The sequence below is a fragment of the Argiope bruennichi genome, chromosome 8 (genome assembly GCF_947563725.1).
Source record: "Argiope bruennichi chromosome 8, qqArgBrue1.1, whole genome shotgun sequence".
Classification (NCBI taxonomy): domain Eukaryota; kingdom Metazoa; phylum Arthropoda; class Arachnida; order Araneae; family Araneidae; genus Argiope; species Argiope bruennichi.
The window spans coordinates 22005932-22023696 of NC_079158.1; the positions used below are offsets into that span (position 1 = coordinate 22005932).

The following is a 17765-nucleotide window of genomic DNA, read 5'->3' on the forward strand; positions in this document are numbered from 1 at the left end:
ATGACACAAACAGCCGTTGCATTGTTGCGTCGCTCCTTTGTTCCGAAAACAATGACCAAGACGCCAGAGCTCTTCTACTTCGTCATAAAGCATTTAATTGCTGCATTTTACGGTTAAAGCGACGTAAATGTCCCGACTGTTATAAAGTCGTAAAATATTCAATCACTGTAATTGATTCTTCAAAATTTGAGTACTACACTGTAGCAATTTCACTTGAGGAGGTGAACTCTCAAACGCGTGAAACCTTTGTTTCAGACGAGTGTTTTTGAGATGGGAATCCTTTTGAGAAATTTTAAATGACAGCAGAATCTCACTTAACAAGCATAATTTGTTCCTGAATCTTCATAATGCGAAACATTCGTTCAGCAAAACATTTTTTTCACGTAGGAATCCATGTAAAATAAAACAATGCCTATCATTCCGAAAAAAAAATTACTCAAATAAATTTATAACAATGCAAATTATTATTTATAACACAAGTTTTTATAGAAGAAAATTATCTAAAGACATTTGTCACTGGCTACGTTTCCAAACTTGCTGAAAATGCGGTCCTACATTATTGTGAAATTAATTTGTTACGTGCATAGCCGTTGCCTTATTAGGGTGATATTTCTCAACGTATGATGTGATACTTTCCCAAGTTTCCATTATATCCCTTTTTCTCTGGAAAGTTTCTGCTTTGTTGAACCCATTACTTTCTCCTCTCTTGACCAAATCTCCTCCTCAGCTTTTTGCTGTGACACAGAATGCAGATTCATAAGTTCTTCGGTAGTTATGGCTATGTTCTTTTACCAACTCGTCAATGTCGTTCCGATCCCTCTTTATTTCCATAATCTTGGCCTCACAATTTCGAATATTGTCGCATATAAGACACAATATCACCGATTATATTTTTACATATAAAATAGAGGCGCTTGCTCAAATTCCTCAGATGCGCGTACGAAACGAAATACGGCCAAAATTTCTTTCGTGTGGAGGTCCTCTTCAAACAAGTTTTCCAGCCAATATGGGAAGACAGACCAATCGAACAAGTGATGTCATGGCGCGTCCTTGCCCCTCATTCAGCGAAATATCGCTCGTTAAAGGAGCCCACTTGTCCATTTTGTTTTGCTTAGTACGAGAAGTTTGACAATATCACTCTTTTTTTTTTCGTACACTAGTTCTTATTTTACTAAAAAAAATATTAATTATTTATCGATAAAAACAGCAGAACAAAACATTAATAGAAAATCTAAGAAATATAGCGTTAAGTAAACTGATTTATTTCTTTATTTATTTTCCTTTTCTCACATGCGAAGTATAAAGAAATGAAGTACTCCTATCGTCAAAGAATTGCACCTCTAGACTTTCATCAATTTACACATTTCAGAATTCTTTTAATTCAAAAAATACATTTTTATAATCGTATCTGTCCGTCCTACTTGCCCATACGTCAGTGCGTAAATGAATATGATTATGCTGCGACAGAATATGCTAGAATGGAGAAATTTTGTATAGAATCGATAAATAAAAATCTGTATTTATTTGATCCAAATTTATTGAAACAAAGATTTCCTGTTTGTGTGTGCTTGATATTCTATTGAGTAAACACATAAACTCAAAAGAACAGCTAGCAAAATAAACAAAATTCTGTGTTTGGCTATTAGATCAAAATTGTACATTTCCATTAGCAATCGGATTTCGAACAATCTATTAATGGTGACGAGATTCTATTCCAAAATTAGAACTTCATTACATTTTTCTATATGAGGAAACTATAATCAGAATCAACCATATTATAGAAAACTACGGTCATATTATAAAACCAGCTGCAATATGAGATAATCGGTAGAAAATACATCCAAATTTTAAAATCATTCTGTTTATTTACAGTAATTTCACACATATTTTGTTTGATCTATATTTGCTCCAAAATTACTTAATTAATGTTCGCATGTGAAGTAAAAAAAAATTTATTTTTTTTTAAATTTAATTTCAAAAGTACCTTCATTTACTTTCAAAGCGTTTAACCAAAAGAAATCAAATTTCATGGGAATAGAATTTTTGTAATTTAGAAAATATTTTCAAGAATATATGATAAATATGCAAATAATCAATTCCATTAAAAGAAAGAAACTAATTGGATAGAAGACTTTTCTTCTGTCATCCCAGAATCCCAGTTTTTTTAAATTGATTGGATAGCAGACGTTTCTTCTGTCATCCCATAATTCCTCAGTAATTCTAAAAGTTATTTTATTTATCGTTATTTTTTTGCTTTGTTTTGTTTTTGTTTTTCTCTCTTGGGCTTGCGCTACTTTAGCTGAATGCTCTAAATCAAAAACTATTTATAAATCAATTTATAAATTATAATCTATTTTCAAAGCAAAAACTATTTATAAATAGGAAATCCATTATCTTGCTTATTCCTGCATGGTAATATTAATGAGCATTAAAGTACCATATCTCACAGAAAGTAAGACTGATTATATTACTATATATAATATTGTTTTGATTTTTCATTTTATTATTAGTGTCTTAGCGATCCGTTTGCTGGCCAGTAATAATGAATTTCATACGTATAATATGATACTGATTAATCCTTTTAGAATCTATTTTTTAACTTAAAATCGCGAGACTTTAAAAACGTGTTATTGTAACAATCTTACATTTATTCTGTCTATTGTGTGAATGAACGTTCCTAACAGATTCATGTTCAATCACTAATTATCAGCGTCACATAGCTTTTAAATACACGTTGCAGCGGCTAATTTCATTTCTTCATGCAAAATATAGGATTGATTTCGAAATTAAAATGATGAGATATACATTATGATTTTCACTATTTTTTCATTCTAAAGTTAAATTTTAATTATAGGCGAAATTATTCAAATTTTTTTTTTAGAATCAAAAGCATGCTTTACACTAAAATCTACCCATTATGGCAAAATAAGCTGAATTTCCATTCTTAATCATCAACAGTGAGAATGAAATATTAGTTGCAACAATTAAAAATATTTGAGTTTTGCTTCAACAATAAAATATATTGTTGTAAAATACGCTTAAAATATTTTTTAATTAATTAAAAATAGAAAAAAAATTATATAACATAAAATTTGTATATTTTTGAAAAGATTTTTTTTTTTTTTTTGAATTTTAAAGAAATATAAAAACTATTTTTGTGTTGCAATATTTTCGGAGGCCATAGTGGAAAAACGTCAAAATTTCACCAAATTTTTAATTAATGATAATTAAAAAAATCGCCCGAAATGCATATTTCCACATCCTAAAATATATATGTGCCAAATTTGGAAGCTCTAGGTCAAATAGAGCGGTCTGGTCTATAGAGCGCTAAAACCCACACACAAACGGTCACATTTATCTGTATTAGTAGTAGAATTTAAAAAAATCAAAAGCATTAAATGTGTTTGAGATTGGTTACTTTAATTTGCTAATATTTCAGATGTGAAATTAATTACGATATTTACATTGCTTCATTAAACTCTTTCTGTAGAAAATAAAAGTAATTTTCAATGTCTTGTACTAATTGATACCTTCCTTAGATTACCATTCCATCGGAGGAGAGACGAGATGATGAAGAATTGTATCACAAGAAGACTATCAGCGAACTGCGGGAGCTGGCCCCCGTCATCGACTGGACGCAGTACTTCAATTCCGCTTTCAAACAGGTGGATCGCGAAATATCCAACTCCCAAGAAATCATCATTTATGCTCCAGAGTTTATCAGGAAGATGTCAGAATTGGTTACTCAATATCTCTCAACTCCTGAAGGAAAAATGTGAGTTTTATCTTTCCTGATGGTTCGTGCACAATTATTTCGTTTTGTACGTTATACTAGTGCCATAAGGCTTAATGAATGCTTTGCATTTTATTTATAGACCATTTTTATTACTGTGATAAAACAGTGACCAGAATGATGGCATAAAATAAAAAATATCAACTTCTGGGTCAAAAGTCATTGTATCTCCTTCAAAGTAATTTCCTTCCATTGCTAAGCATTTCTACCAACATTTACCCATTAATCAAACATGCCCTATAGTTGTTTTTATGCAGCTCCTCAAGAGTTCCTACCGAATTTTCTTTTAAATATAATTAATGGACTTAAAACGATCATCATGAAAAGGCAATCTTCAACTATGGAAAGTCACACGGTGCGATATCAGGTGAATACGGAACTTATGAAATTTTATTTTATGATTTTTTTGTCAAGATTTTACGCATAATAATGATACTAAAAGGATGCATTATCGTTTTGCGAAGACCATTAATTATTACTCCATAATTGCTTTTTTTTTTGACGTTTTCCATTTAGGGACATGTTCAATAACATCTCTAATTGTTAAAAGATGATCACCAAGTGCCAATTCTCTGATCTAATCAACATATTAATGATAAAACGAAGCGAATAATCATCCAGAGCGTGATTCATTTATGATCAATTCCCTATCTTTAAACATTTTATTTCACTCAAACTTTTGTTTTTGATAAGAAGTTGTCTTTAAAGGCCTTTCACATTTCAGATATTTCCGCCGGAAGAATTACTTTGTGCAAACAAATTTTAATGCATATGCTTTATACCATTATTTATACAAGCGATAAAATTAAAAACCGTAACTTATTAAAAACAAATTTATTTTCCGATGATAAAATGAAATAAATACCAGACTATTGCTAGATGTTTAAAGGAGTCGTAAAAATGTTCTATAAAATTTTGAAATTAATACCTACTAGAAATGCAAATGCATAGATTTTCAAATGAAGCGTTCCGAATATTTTTATCGCAGTAATAAACATTTCATGCATGTATTGTTATTCTTTTTCATGATGTTATACAGTTTATGTTTTTATGTTACTTCCTAGATGAACGTGCTTTTCACAAAGTCATTAATGATTAGTGACCATTAAATATGAGTATATTTTATGTGCTATTAAATGCGAATATTATATTGGAAAGCTTCAAAGTCATACATCATAAAATTCAAATTTCATTTTGTTTTTGATACTCCTTGAAGTTCTGAGCAATGTATTTTTACATTCTTAAAATGTTTATTGAAAATTTACTTTAAAAGATCAAAATATTATTATAGACAGCGTGTAAAATTAATGCTCTAATTTTCTTTGATATATTGAATGTCCATGCTAAACTGTTGGTCAATAACTAATTTCTAAACCACAATAGACAGACATATATTTCTTCCAGTTAGAAACAGGTTTTAAATGCCGCAAAAAATAATATTTTACATTATTTGATTTATTAAATATTCTGCTGAAGAAATTAGAAAATCGAAATTTTTCTACACCATCCTCGGTTCTATTAATCATATTTAACGAAATATTTTTGGCACGCTAATATCACAAACAAACAAAAAATTCACTTTCTGCGAACAAAATGAGCGGAGTTATAAAACAATGACTATTTTCTTTTTAAACCATTTGCCCAAATTTAAAACCATTTTTCACCAGTTTTAGACCATTTTAATAACTGCCTCGAAGAATTTCCACAAACTATTGTATTTGATGATTGATTGGCCTAGTATAATAAAATTCAAATTTTCATAATTCAGATAGTTTTGATTCCAGAAGAATTATTTTTTTAATTCAAAATTTGTTAAAAGAAGAATGGGATCATTAAGACTATTTTACTAAATATGATAACAGGTTTGCCAAAATAGCATTTATTGCCTTACATAACATTAAATCATCATTCAAAGCAAAATTTACATCCTTTAGGATATTTTTCCCAATCGGAATTTCCTGCATATTTCTAATAAAATAGAAATTAGACATTGGACCATGTTTAAAGTGGGCAGTTTGTATGATAATGGCATTTCAGGCCTCAATGTTTTTCATGTACTTTTAGCCAGTCTTCCCAAACATTCTCCATTTTTATTTCTTTTCCTTTGCACATAAAAAGAAGAAATGGATGCTTTCGAAAATTTTTAAAAGCAATGCTGCAACCTGTATTGAAACATGATTGGTGCTTGCAACAAGATGATGGTTATATATTCTAAAGTAGCTTAGAAATATACTTTCATAGGAAGCATTTTTAAAAATTATTTCTAAATTTTATTCGTACTTTAAACGAGAATGAAAAAATTAATTGTTAATAATTACTAAGTTATCAATCTTTTAGTGACGTGCTGTCAATATTAAAACGGAATCGTAGTAAAAAGAAAGTATGACAGAAAAATACTAAAATTAAAATATAGCGGAAGACGAGGAGAGAAGATCCTCTTACATAAATAATTACATTTGAGTGGTGTGCTTTTAAGAGTTTCCACTTTATGTACTTAACTTAAAACGATCCTTTTCGCTCTCAAACTATAAATAAGACATTGTCTTTCGTCCCTTGATGGAAGTTGTTTTGACAGAATTTTAAGTCTCCAAAAGTCCTTTGAGATCTCAGTTCCAATAAGCCTATGAACATGAAATGAGCCAAATCGAGTAACCAACATTAAGAAAAAAATAGAACAGTCAATAGTTTCGACATAATTCAGTAATTATTGCATAATAACTCAGTTACAATCAGAATGTAATTAACAAATTGTAAATGGTATAGGAATGCAACAGATAATAAACATTATTATAGTTACCAAATGCCAATGTAATTGTTGAATATAAAATAAAAAGTGTCAAAAAAAAAAACGCAGAGCAATGTGCAATGTATTTTTTAATTGTTAACTCAGGCCTCAGGATTGTCGCCTCAGGCAACCATCTAAATTGCTGGGAACATGTTTCAGATAATTCGTTTTTCATGACTTCATATCCATGATACGGTGAAATTGCCGAGCATTAAAGATGTGTTGCTTCAATTGTCTTACAAATACTCTACTCATTATGTGTCCATTAAACACTTAATCTAAACAAGTCAAATGGCACCATGGCTCAATTAAACATGTAAATGTGTGGTTTATCTACCTTCCAAATTTCGATATTGTAACCACTTCTTTTATCTTTCTCGCACATTACACAGATATTAAACAAAATCATTCTTCTTTAGTTTTCAACAATGAAAGAAAATCACACGATCGGATAGTTGAAACAATGTAAACGGTTTGGACATTAGGACAACAATGTCATTTATTGTTGAAAATCCAGCGAAAAAAGAAACACTTTTAAAAAATAGTCAAAATCCATCAAAAATTCACACGATTATTAAAATAGTATGATAAAAAAGACATTTTATTTAAATTTTGAAAAGATATCAAATTCATTTTTATGCAATATTTTCGGAAGTTCACATACCCTTTAAATTAAGCTTCCTTTTTAGTTTATTAAAATTCTAATTAAAATTTTTAAAAAAATGTACACTCAGTGCACATTTCAATCTTCCAAGGTATATATGTATCAGATTTAGTAACACTAAATCAAACTGTTAAGTTTGTAAAGCGTCAACACATATACACACACACACACTTTCATCTTTATTATAAGTAAAGGTTATTGAAAATCCATTTTTAAAAAATCGAAACCTTCTTCTCTTTAAAAATCTCCTTTCAGAAATCAGAGTTTATTTTGTTCCTCTTCTTTGACTTCGTCCAATTCAATTACCCGGGTTTGAAATAGAAAAAAAAGACATTCTTTTTCATTTATGCTTCTGGACATAAGGAAATTGGATTTAAAAATATTGTTTTTCTTGCAGAGTTATCAGCAACTATCTGGCGTGGTCTTTGGTGCAAAGCCTGGTGGCTCGTCTCTCTAAACCCTTCCGGGAGGCCTCGAAGATTCTACGGAAGGCACTGGTAGGATCGGAAGGAGGAGAGAGCCCTTGGCGATACTGTGTCTCGGACACGAACGAAGTGATTGGATTTGCTCTGGGCGCCATGTTCGTCAGGGAAGTCTTCCACGGAGAGAGTAAGCCCATGGTGAGAAAGCGACGCTTTATTTCACTGGTTCCAAGCGATTTTACCTTTACCGATTTCTTTTGAGTTTAAATTAATTTTTCTACATGCCTCTCGGAGCTTTATAGGAGAAGTGACACAAAAGTGACTTTTAAAAAAACTATTATCTACCTTGTCAAAGAAATGTGACGAAGCATCAAAACTTGATTTCAATGATATAATCAGTGAATTTACTTCGTTCAAAACAAGAAATCGGAAATAAAAAAATTAATATATTTTGAAACAGACACTATGTTCTTAACTAACCCGTTTTTTTCCTATTTTTTAAATAACAATTTGAGCATCATGCATATTGTGCAACAAATAAAATCTGATCTTTATTAAATGTCACATAAAAACCAACATCTTTAAAGAAATCTGTCAAAATAAATTATTTGCTATAAACAACAAGATATAGATTTAGACTTATTTTCAGCCTTTTAAAAAAATTGTTCTAATTTCAAGTTGCTTATTTTAAATTTATTGTGTACAAATATTTTATTTGTAAGGTTTTATTAAACCATATTCATTTTTTATCGTGTTTAAGAATACGTAACTTTTATCAAAACTGACAGCAAATTATTGAATTAACTAAATTTTTGCAGGAAAAAAATTGCAAGATTAACATTCATTTTTCCTGCTATTTCTTTTCCTCTTATATAGGGCAGGAACATTTACAAGAATATAGCATGTCAGGGGAAGAAAACGCAGCTTTGGCAGTTTTTAAAAATTCAAAAACTTTAGGATTTAAGCTATGTTTCTGGTGATGAATAATTATTTATACTATCGGAATAAGATTAATTATTGTTGCACATGGAATCGGACTCAAAACTTTCACGAATTCTGAACAGTATTCTACAAGATTATTTATTGCGTCATTAGTTTTTTCATTTCCACTAAAGGTATCGGAGAACTCCAAATAAACATTAATAAGAATTCTAAATATTCTTTAATTTTTTGTTTTATTTTTATTTTTACATTTACTATGTTTGACTGTCTCTGATTTTAATCATTAACCATATTTTGTAATAAATTATGCAATTGTGATGACTGCATGTTCGAGAGAACTATTGTGTACTAAAAGCAAGTTTCAATTTGATTTACTCCAATATAATAAAAGCAACAAATTATGATCAGAATTATAGAAATTTTTCCTTACAGTCCTAATTAATTATTTATTCGAATATTTTTAGCGTAAAGGACACTCACGAAGCATATATATATATATATATATATATATATATATATATATATATATATATATATCTAACATTTTACAGAGGAAATCTAACAACATTTTTTACTGTAGAAACCTGCACGTGCAGAATTCTTGGCTTAATAAATATAGATTTAACAACTGCCATTAATAAATACCCATAAAAGTTATGCAGGGTAGGTTTAAACGCATTAACAATAATGATAATAATTTATATTGTCTAAAATTTCGCAATAATTGTTCCATGGAGTCAACGATTAAACACTGAAACAAAACTTCCTTTCGTATAGAGACTACACAAAATGAATTTATATAATATATCATCATTTATATATTACAACCCAAATATCTCATGTGCGGCTAGTTTTTCCTAGCTTATGTTGTCTTTCGGAGCCAATGATGAAGACATATTTTTAATGTAAACAATTTATAAAAAAGTTATTTTGTGTATACAGAAAACTGAAAGATATAACATACCGAAATGGATCAAATAATTGGAAGATTTTATTTTCAAAGCTTGTTTCATTAATTCATCATTCATTTCGTTTGTTAACTTGTTTGTTTGTTAATCATTTTTGTTTGTTTGTATCATTTTGCAGGGTTTTTTTTTTTTTTTTTTTTTTGGTTCTAAGTTAGAAGAATTCGTGATTAAAATAATGAACTGATTTTTTTTCCAGGCTGAAAATATGATCAATGAAATTCGCACCGCCTTCAAAGAAAACTTGCCGCTCCTGAAGTGGATGGATCCAGAAACGCGGAAACTGGCAAAAGAAAAGGTAATAATACAAGCGACGTTTCCTCTTTCGCTGTTGATCGGCCTTAACTGCCTTTCATTGCCTCATAAACCGATTCGACGAGCTTTCTCGGCGTGAATAAAAATATTAAATCTGACGTTGCTTGAACTGAAATGAAATCATTGGGATTGTTCTCCTCTCAAACTTCTCGTATTTCACATTATCGTTTTCCCATATGCAAGTTTACAGACTGATAGAGGGTCAATATTTTGACATATTTAATCCAACTTACGGTTCTAAAAATAAAGACTACAAACTAAACTTCATCCTTTATCCGCTTGCAATTTTAATTATCTTGTTTTTATGAGTAGAGACGAACAAATATGTTCTGCAGGCGAATTTCATCCAAAATTTGGCAGAAATTTGCAATATTGGCGTAAAGACTTCGTGCCAAATTTCGTGCCTAACATTCATTGCATTTTTGAGTTATGTGCTCACAGATAGACAGACAAAGATGACTTCGAACGTGATTTTTGGTCTGAAATGCCAAGATTCATCCAAATCATGAATGTAGAAATTTTTGAAGCTTGAATATTTTCCCTCTGATTTCATTTCGTATATTAGAAGGTAAAAATATGACTATTGTAATCGTAACTGTTTTCCTTGGCCCTCTAACGGCCGCTGCAATAAACAGTTAGTTCAAGTCTTAGAAGCAAGCGGTAAACATGATATTGCCCCGAATATAATTTTAATTTATATTTTTAATAAAATGTTATTGTCCCAAATACTTTTATTCCCTTGTAAATCATGTCCTTTTATTTCATTAAATGTATCTTAACTTAAGTGGCATGATTTATTGACTAATGGCCTTCCCTGACAGAATTTAAATTTTGGCGCCCTTACGGTCACATTATATTTATTTAAGTACATGAATAATGTAAATTTTTTGTTTAAGTTATTGATATTTAGCGTAATAATCTTGAACGCTATATGTCTTGCTAGTACTTAACAAATATTTGCATAATTTATGTGTGCTAGATAACATTTTGGAATTAACTGTAAATATTTTGTTGTGTGTTTTATAAATATTTCTCTGTTAAAAAACTCTCAGAACTCTTTAAGAATTATTATTTTGTATTTAATCACTCATAAATAGTCTTTACTTCTCTAACATGAATCGTTGTATCTATTTCTTGTATCAGAAAATAATTCCAATGTATTGCGGAAATAAGAGATACGGGTACTTTAATAACTTTTTGCCAAGTTTTGCCATTAAATGCATTTTGTAATAAAAGAAAATAAATCTGATGTTGCTACATTTAATTTTTACCTAAAATTAAAATGAATTTTCTTGGTTCTTTTATAAAAATATCTTTATATTTTCGAATAGTGTATTTTTTTTTCAATAGTTTTATTCAATTCTAAGAATTAAAGGATGACTAAAGGCTCGGTTAAGATATCTGCTTTTAATATAAAAGAAATTTTTTGAATCTCTCGCATGATTAATTTTTTTTTTTTTTTTGTTAATTTAAACAGTGCTTCTGTGCTATTATTTTCTTTTTGTATTAATAATCAGATAAAATAGTCATTTGAATGTTTGGCGAACCATTTCTGTTTTGGAAAATAATCGGTATTTCTCAATCAAAACGCGGTAATAATAACAAACAAAAAAAATTCAATTTTACTTTGTAGATATTTTTTAACTTTGCCAAAATGCAAATAAATTTAATTTTTTAATAAAAAATATCAAACAATTGGCTTTCACATTTTTTTAGATAATTTAATGATGCCGCAATTAGCCTTTTTTTATGTTCCGTCATCGAGTAATTATCATTACCATAAATTTAAGTGCCTTGATTCTTTTATAAAACCTATTCAATGCAAAAAAATCAATATTAGTGACATATCTTTTGAGTACAGCTCTTGTGATAGTAAAATATAACTTTTATAATTTCATTATTTCTTATATTTCTTTAATTCAGTTGTTTGAACTTGGTATCCAACTTTTATAAAGATTTTTTTTCACTGTTTTCTTTTTTAGTACAAATTTATATATGTTCATAAATAATGACCATTTTTATAAAATTTCCTTTCTTTTCACGAACCGTTCGTAATGTATGAACTTATGTTAATCTATTTTTGTTATATTCGAACAGATTTATTATTCTAAAATCTGACGTTAAATTTTTATTTAATAAAGATGATAATTTTACATTTTAAATTTCCTTTTAGGCTGACTGGATCACGGATATGATTGGATTTCCAGAATTCATTTTGGATCCGAAGAAATTAGATGAAAAGTACGAAGGGGTAAGTTACTATTGCTGTGCAAAAAAAGAATATGCCTATTCAGAAAAATTATTAAAAAACTAAAAGTTGATGTATTTAAATATTTGCTGGACCACTTTCATCATTTTAAAGAACTTAAGAAAAAAGGAAGTCTACTCTTTATTAAAAAAAAAAAAAAAAAAAAAAAACACCACCGAACAAATACGAAAAGAGAAACAAAATAAAAGCAAACAATTAAGAGAAACTCTCGAGCGACTGTTAATTTTTTTTCCAATAAGTTTAAGAAGCCAGCCAATAAATTTGACTTAATCTTTTAGATTTCCTTTGCTGTTCATTACACTTTTTGTGATGCCGTGCAATTAAGGCATGATGCACTCAGCCTATATTTGTTGCTGATTGCTCACCCAACACGGTTTCGACATGAGAAATCAGTTTGTGGGGCATATATTCACTACCCAAATGCTATTAATGTATTACATACATCATACCACACCTCCGAGTGGACTAAATGACTTCGACAGAGCAAACTGCCAGCCATATATTTCGCGCCGCATTTTCTCTAGAGGGCAAACAATTAGATTTAAAAAAAAAGTCAGAATACTGCGCAAGGCCTAAATAGTAATGTACTAGTTGGTACCGGCGTATTGCTGACGTAGAAGAAATTTGAAATGGCTATCTTGTTTAATTAGGAATGATAGAAAAAATGATATTTATTTTCTTGTCTACAATGAATACATTCATTGAAATTGGATGATATATGAAGGAGAAGTATAAATAATATTTATTCTATTTTATTATTATTATTATTTGTCAAGTGCTTTAGATATATATTTTTATATATATATTTCCTTCATTAACAAAAACAAATAAATTACTGGGCTGAATCGTGAGCATCCAACATACAACTGGCCCTGTGAAAAACATGGATTTTCTAAGTTCAATATTAGATATAATAATTGTTCTTTGCCTATTTATCTTCACGCAAGCGCAAATAGTAAGTTGGTTAAGTTTTATCGCAATCGAATGAACGGTAGGACAGAGCATAAAATACGTACAAATGAAAATTCATTTTTATATATCAGATTATTACGGTAAACGCGTAACGTTGTTCGTGTTTAAAGAGGACTGTCCAAAAAACGCGCCCCCGGGTGGGCTCGAACCACCAACCTTTCGGTTAACAGCCGAACGCGCTAGCCGATTGCGCCACGGAGGCTTGCGTACGTGTGCATCTTTGGAGTTTCTGAAATCATATCGCCTTTGTGTGGTTATCTGATTTCGACGTCATGGTTTTCAACAAGCAGCAATGGAGAAGGGAGGTTCCGTTTAAAAAAGCAAATGGAAACTTGACTGATATTTTTTTTCCCCGCTAATTTCACTTTGTCGTTTAGTTTACTTGCAATCTTTACTTTCTTCACAAAAATTGTCAGAAATACTACTAAAAATAAAATTTAAAAAGAAACACGAAACTTTAAAGTTAAAATAAATACATGTATTGAGATGTTACATCCGTATTTAATTACGAAAAAATATAATGGGCAGCATTTTTATTTATAATTATTCACAATATTTTATTCATTTTTATTTATAATATCAGGTTTGCGAACAATATTCTGTAGCAAAAAAAAAAAAAAAAAAATCCTCTTTTACTGTTTGTAGATGAGAAATAAGAGCTGAATTGTTTACTATACTTTTATTCGTTCACAAGCTATCGAGCAGAAAGAATATATTTATCTATTTTTAACTTTTTGAAAGTTTAATTTCTATGAATCCAATCCCTTTCCAAACCGTTTCATTTGCATGTTGGAACCTTTAAATATTCATGTAATCCAAAAAATTTGTGTCCCTACAGCATTTATACATGAGCCAACAATCCATTACAACAACAAATTATCCATTTTTTAAAACCACTATTCTAAAATGGCATTATATCAGAATAATTGGAAGCAGATTGTTGCATTAGCGTTTGTCAATAAAATTTTGTTACTGAGTGTGACATATTTTAATACCGCGGATATTTTATATCAAAGCTTCTGGTTATTCATTCATCATCTTTTTGCCCTTGCAGTTATTTCTTGTTTAAACTTTGTTTCCATTTTTCTTCTTTTCAGTTGGAGTTCAACGATGACGAATATTTCCAAAACAATATTGTAGTGGAGCAGTTCTCTCTGAAACAAAATATGAAAAAGCTCGACAAACCTTCTAACAGGAGTGAATGGAAAATGACGCCTCCTACTGTAAACGCCTACTACACACCCACCAAAAATCAAATAGGTAATAACAGTTGCATAATTTTTCCCAACATATTTGAAACGACTCATATTAATAATAATAGCTAAAGAATTATTTAATTATTTCATAACTGAACGTAACACCTACTAAAATTCATCTCTCGCTTGTAGTGAAGAAAATGTTATCGTAAAGAATTATTGTGCAATCAATAACGATCAAAAAAATAAAAACCCTGTCGGCAAGCAAGAAAGCGAAGATAGAAATTTTTCTGTATAAGGTAAAGACGGTTATGGGGCCACGGTGGCCTGGTCGTAAGTTTTCGGCTATGGAACTGGACAATTTCAGGTTCGAGACCCGATTCCTCCGAAGAATCGTCGTGCAAGTGGGCTGTTGCCCGTTTAATCTGTTGGGGCCAAACGTTCTCCCGCTGTTATGGTGTGGAAGTTTGGAGAGGAGGTGCCAGCTCAGGTGTCGACCTCTTCATCTGATAACGGTTCGAAATTATGAGGTCCGTCCTAAAATAGCCCTAGTGTTAGTTTAAAAACGGGGCGTTAATATAACTAAATTAAAACTAAATGACAAAAATAATCACAAAAAAAAAAAAAAAAAAACCAGGAAAGTGGCAGTTATAGCGCTTGTATGAACGGCAAATTTTCCATGGAATCTAATCTCGAGCCTGTAGATCTCCTTTCTCGAAGCCGTAGCTCTTCCGTGGGGTCATGTACTTTCAATGAATAAAGAATAACAAAACTTAAACTTATATTACGATGTTTTTGTATATATATTCGGACTTTCAGTTTTATTAATGAAGTCCCGTATGGAAGCAAAACTAGGGCTATTTTAGGATATAATTTTGAAAAACAGTCAGATGAAGATGACGACACCTAATACGGAACACACGCCTCCAAGCTTTCGCAACAAATAGCGCGAAGGCATTTAGCACCCACGGACTAGCGTGTACCGTATCCGCTCACACTGCGATTCTTCAATGGAATTGGTTTCGAACCTGGAACTCTTCGACCCCGAAGTCGAATCTTTACTTGTAACTTCTAGGGAGTGGCAAATATTTTTTAATTGTAATAAAGTTTGCCGTTATATGAAGCAATTATTAGTCTAAATTGAATAATCTTTTTTTTTTTTTTTTTTGAATAGTTAAATCTTTCCATTGTCAATAGTTCAAAGATGGAAACTCTGACCTGACTCTGATAAAGAGAAATAAAAATGTGATTTAATGATTTATTCTCCAGAATATTTTAACAACAAATGTTTAAAATAAACTTTTGAATTACGGATGGTTTTGGGTTTTATTGACCATGATCGATGACAATCTGCAGAAACTTTCTGAAAGCCGTGTTCTGAGAATCCCTGTAATAGATATATTTTCTAAAAGTAATCCCCTTAACAATTAAATCTGTGTCGCCATTCATTTTATTTTAGATAATTTTCATAAATATAATAATTTGAAAGTAATTTTTGATTCATTATTGTGTTTTCGTTTCTTTAATAACTTTCATTATTGTTGAATTTCTTAAAAATGTCAAAATATTGATGATGATAAATTATTGTCATTATAATATGTTAGTTTAATACGTAGTTTTCATTGTGGCGTAAAACCCAATATATATATATATATATATATAATATTTCATATCAGTTTCTGCATAGCCGTACAGGGATCCAACAAATGGAACAAGCGTTTATTCCCTTAAATATTGCACTTCAATAAAAGCAAATAAAGGAAAATAAATTACGATCGGTGAGGCTTTTACCTTGGATGGGACTGAGAGAGAGAGAGAAAACGTGAAAGAGGAATAAGATAATCCCAAAAGGACTGTTTTTCGCCTTCTAGTGTATCTCTCAACTGAGTGTAGTGAGCAAATGTCGATGCCATCGTGTGTTATTCAATGTACTAGTTCCATCCTATGTCTGTTGGTTATTGATTCATTTTCAGTCTTCTTTTTCCGTTTTTTCTATTTTTGTTAGTACGAACTCTCAGAATAAAAAAATATATATAAGTAAATTAAAAATAAAAAAGAAAATGCACATGCAGCTATTAACCAATCAAACTCGTCAGTTGAGTAGCAAATTTCTTTCATTGAGTTACTATTTGTTACTATTGAACGATGTATACAGTCAAAATAATATTTGTGCTAGAGTATTTTCTCTGTACAGAATATATTTGCATTTCTACAAAAAAGAAAAAAAAAGATATTATTTAAACTTGTAATAAGCCCTTTTCAATTTAGAGATAATCATACTCTACGAATTTTTCAGACAGAAATTGGAAGATTTGTGCATCCTTTGATAAAAATGTGAGGAACAATTTACTGAACTTTTACACTAAAGCACCATATGACAATTTAATTTTTTTTTTATTATTATCATCCTCCACAGAAACCAATTTGTTTCAATATAATTGTCCTCCCCATTTAAAGAGCTTAATAATATGAAGTCTATTTCTAGGTGCAACATTGAAGGAAACAAACGCTTGTTCCTCTTTTTATACTCTATATATAGCAAAAGTAGGCATTAACATACATAATGTCTACATGTAATATTACTTTACAAAATGATGTAAGCAGTGTGGGAAAATCGCTTAACCTTCAATATTTTTTTTTATATTCTGTATAGAATATTATATACACAACAAACAAATATTTACCAAGTATAGTTTTTGAAATTATTTATATCTGAACCTTTTTCTTTCTCTAGTTTTTCCGGCTGGAATTCTTCAAGCACCTTTCTATGATCCTCACTATCCCAAGTAATTTTTGAGATTTCATAGTATTTTTAAGAAATAGTTGATCTCAGAGTTTTTAATTTTTGTAATAGTTGACTGAAAAAAAAGGCTCGAAAAGGTATGTTGATTGTATGTTGGATGCGTACTAATTGACATCGAACATTTCTATATTAATTAGAAGAACTGAATTGGTTATTTTAATTCAGAACACAGAAATGAAGAGTTGGATGATTTTTCAACTTGCTATATTTATTAATACAATTATCCAAGGAATCTTAAAAGAATAATCCAAGGAATTGATTAAAATAACCAGTTTTAAAATGACTCAGAAAAATTCAATGTTACCATATATCTTAACTTTACTTTCTTTCGAAATCCAGTTTCAGTTCATGTCTCTCTGAAAATACGATTACATGTATTATCTCGATGACTCATTTGAAAAGTTTTTTTCTCGAGGATTATCTAGGTTAATCTTGTTTCTTTTCTGTGTATGAATTTCATTGTTTTTTTAATATTTTTTCTTTCCTTTTATTTGTTTTTGTATTTTACAGGTCACTTAATTTCGGCGCTATGGGAGTAGTTATGGGCCATGAACTAACTCATGCTTTTGATGATCAAGGTATACATTTTGCATCTCACTATTAAAAAAATAACATTCATTCTGATTCTAGGCTTTATTA

At 30.0% G+C, this 17765-nt stretch overlaps 1 protein-coding gene and 1 non-coding gene across 5 annotated transcripts in view; one reads left to right on the forward strand and one right to left on the reverse strand.

Annotated features, from left to right (window-relative positions):
• Positions 1-17765, forward strand: part of LOC129980857 (endothelin-converting enzyme homolog) — a 145352-nt gene that overhangs the window by 114781 nt on the left and 12806 nt on the right. For all 4 annotated transcript variants that reach the window (XM_056091286.1, XM_056091285.1, XM_056091287.1 and 1 more), the window contains 7 exons: positions 3540-3775; positions 7640-7862; positions 9771-9869; positions 12060-12137; positions 14225-14387; positions 17058-17109; positions 17637-17704. In XM_056091286.1, the coding sequence (XP_055947261.1) occupies positions 3540-3775; positions 7640-7862; positions 9771-9869; positions 12060-12137; positions 14225-14387; positions 17058-17109; positions 17637-17704 (919 nt within the window). The remainder of the gene's footprint in view (positions 1-3539; positions 3776-7639; positions 7863-9770; positions 9870-12059; positions 12138-14224; positions 14388-17057; positions 17110-17636; positions 17705-17765) is intronic.
• Trnan-guu (transfer RNA asparagine (anticodon GUU)) lies at positions 13256-13329 on the reverse strand. The gene has a single exon. It is a non-coding gene; the product is annotated as a tRNA-Asn (tRNA).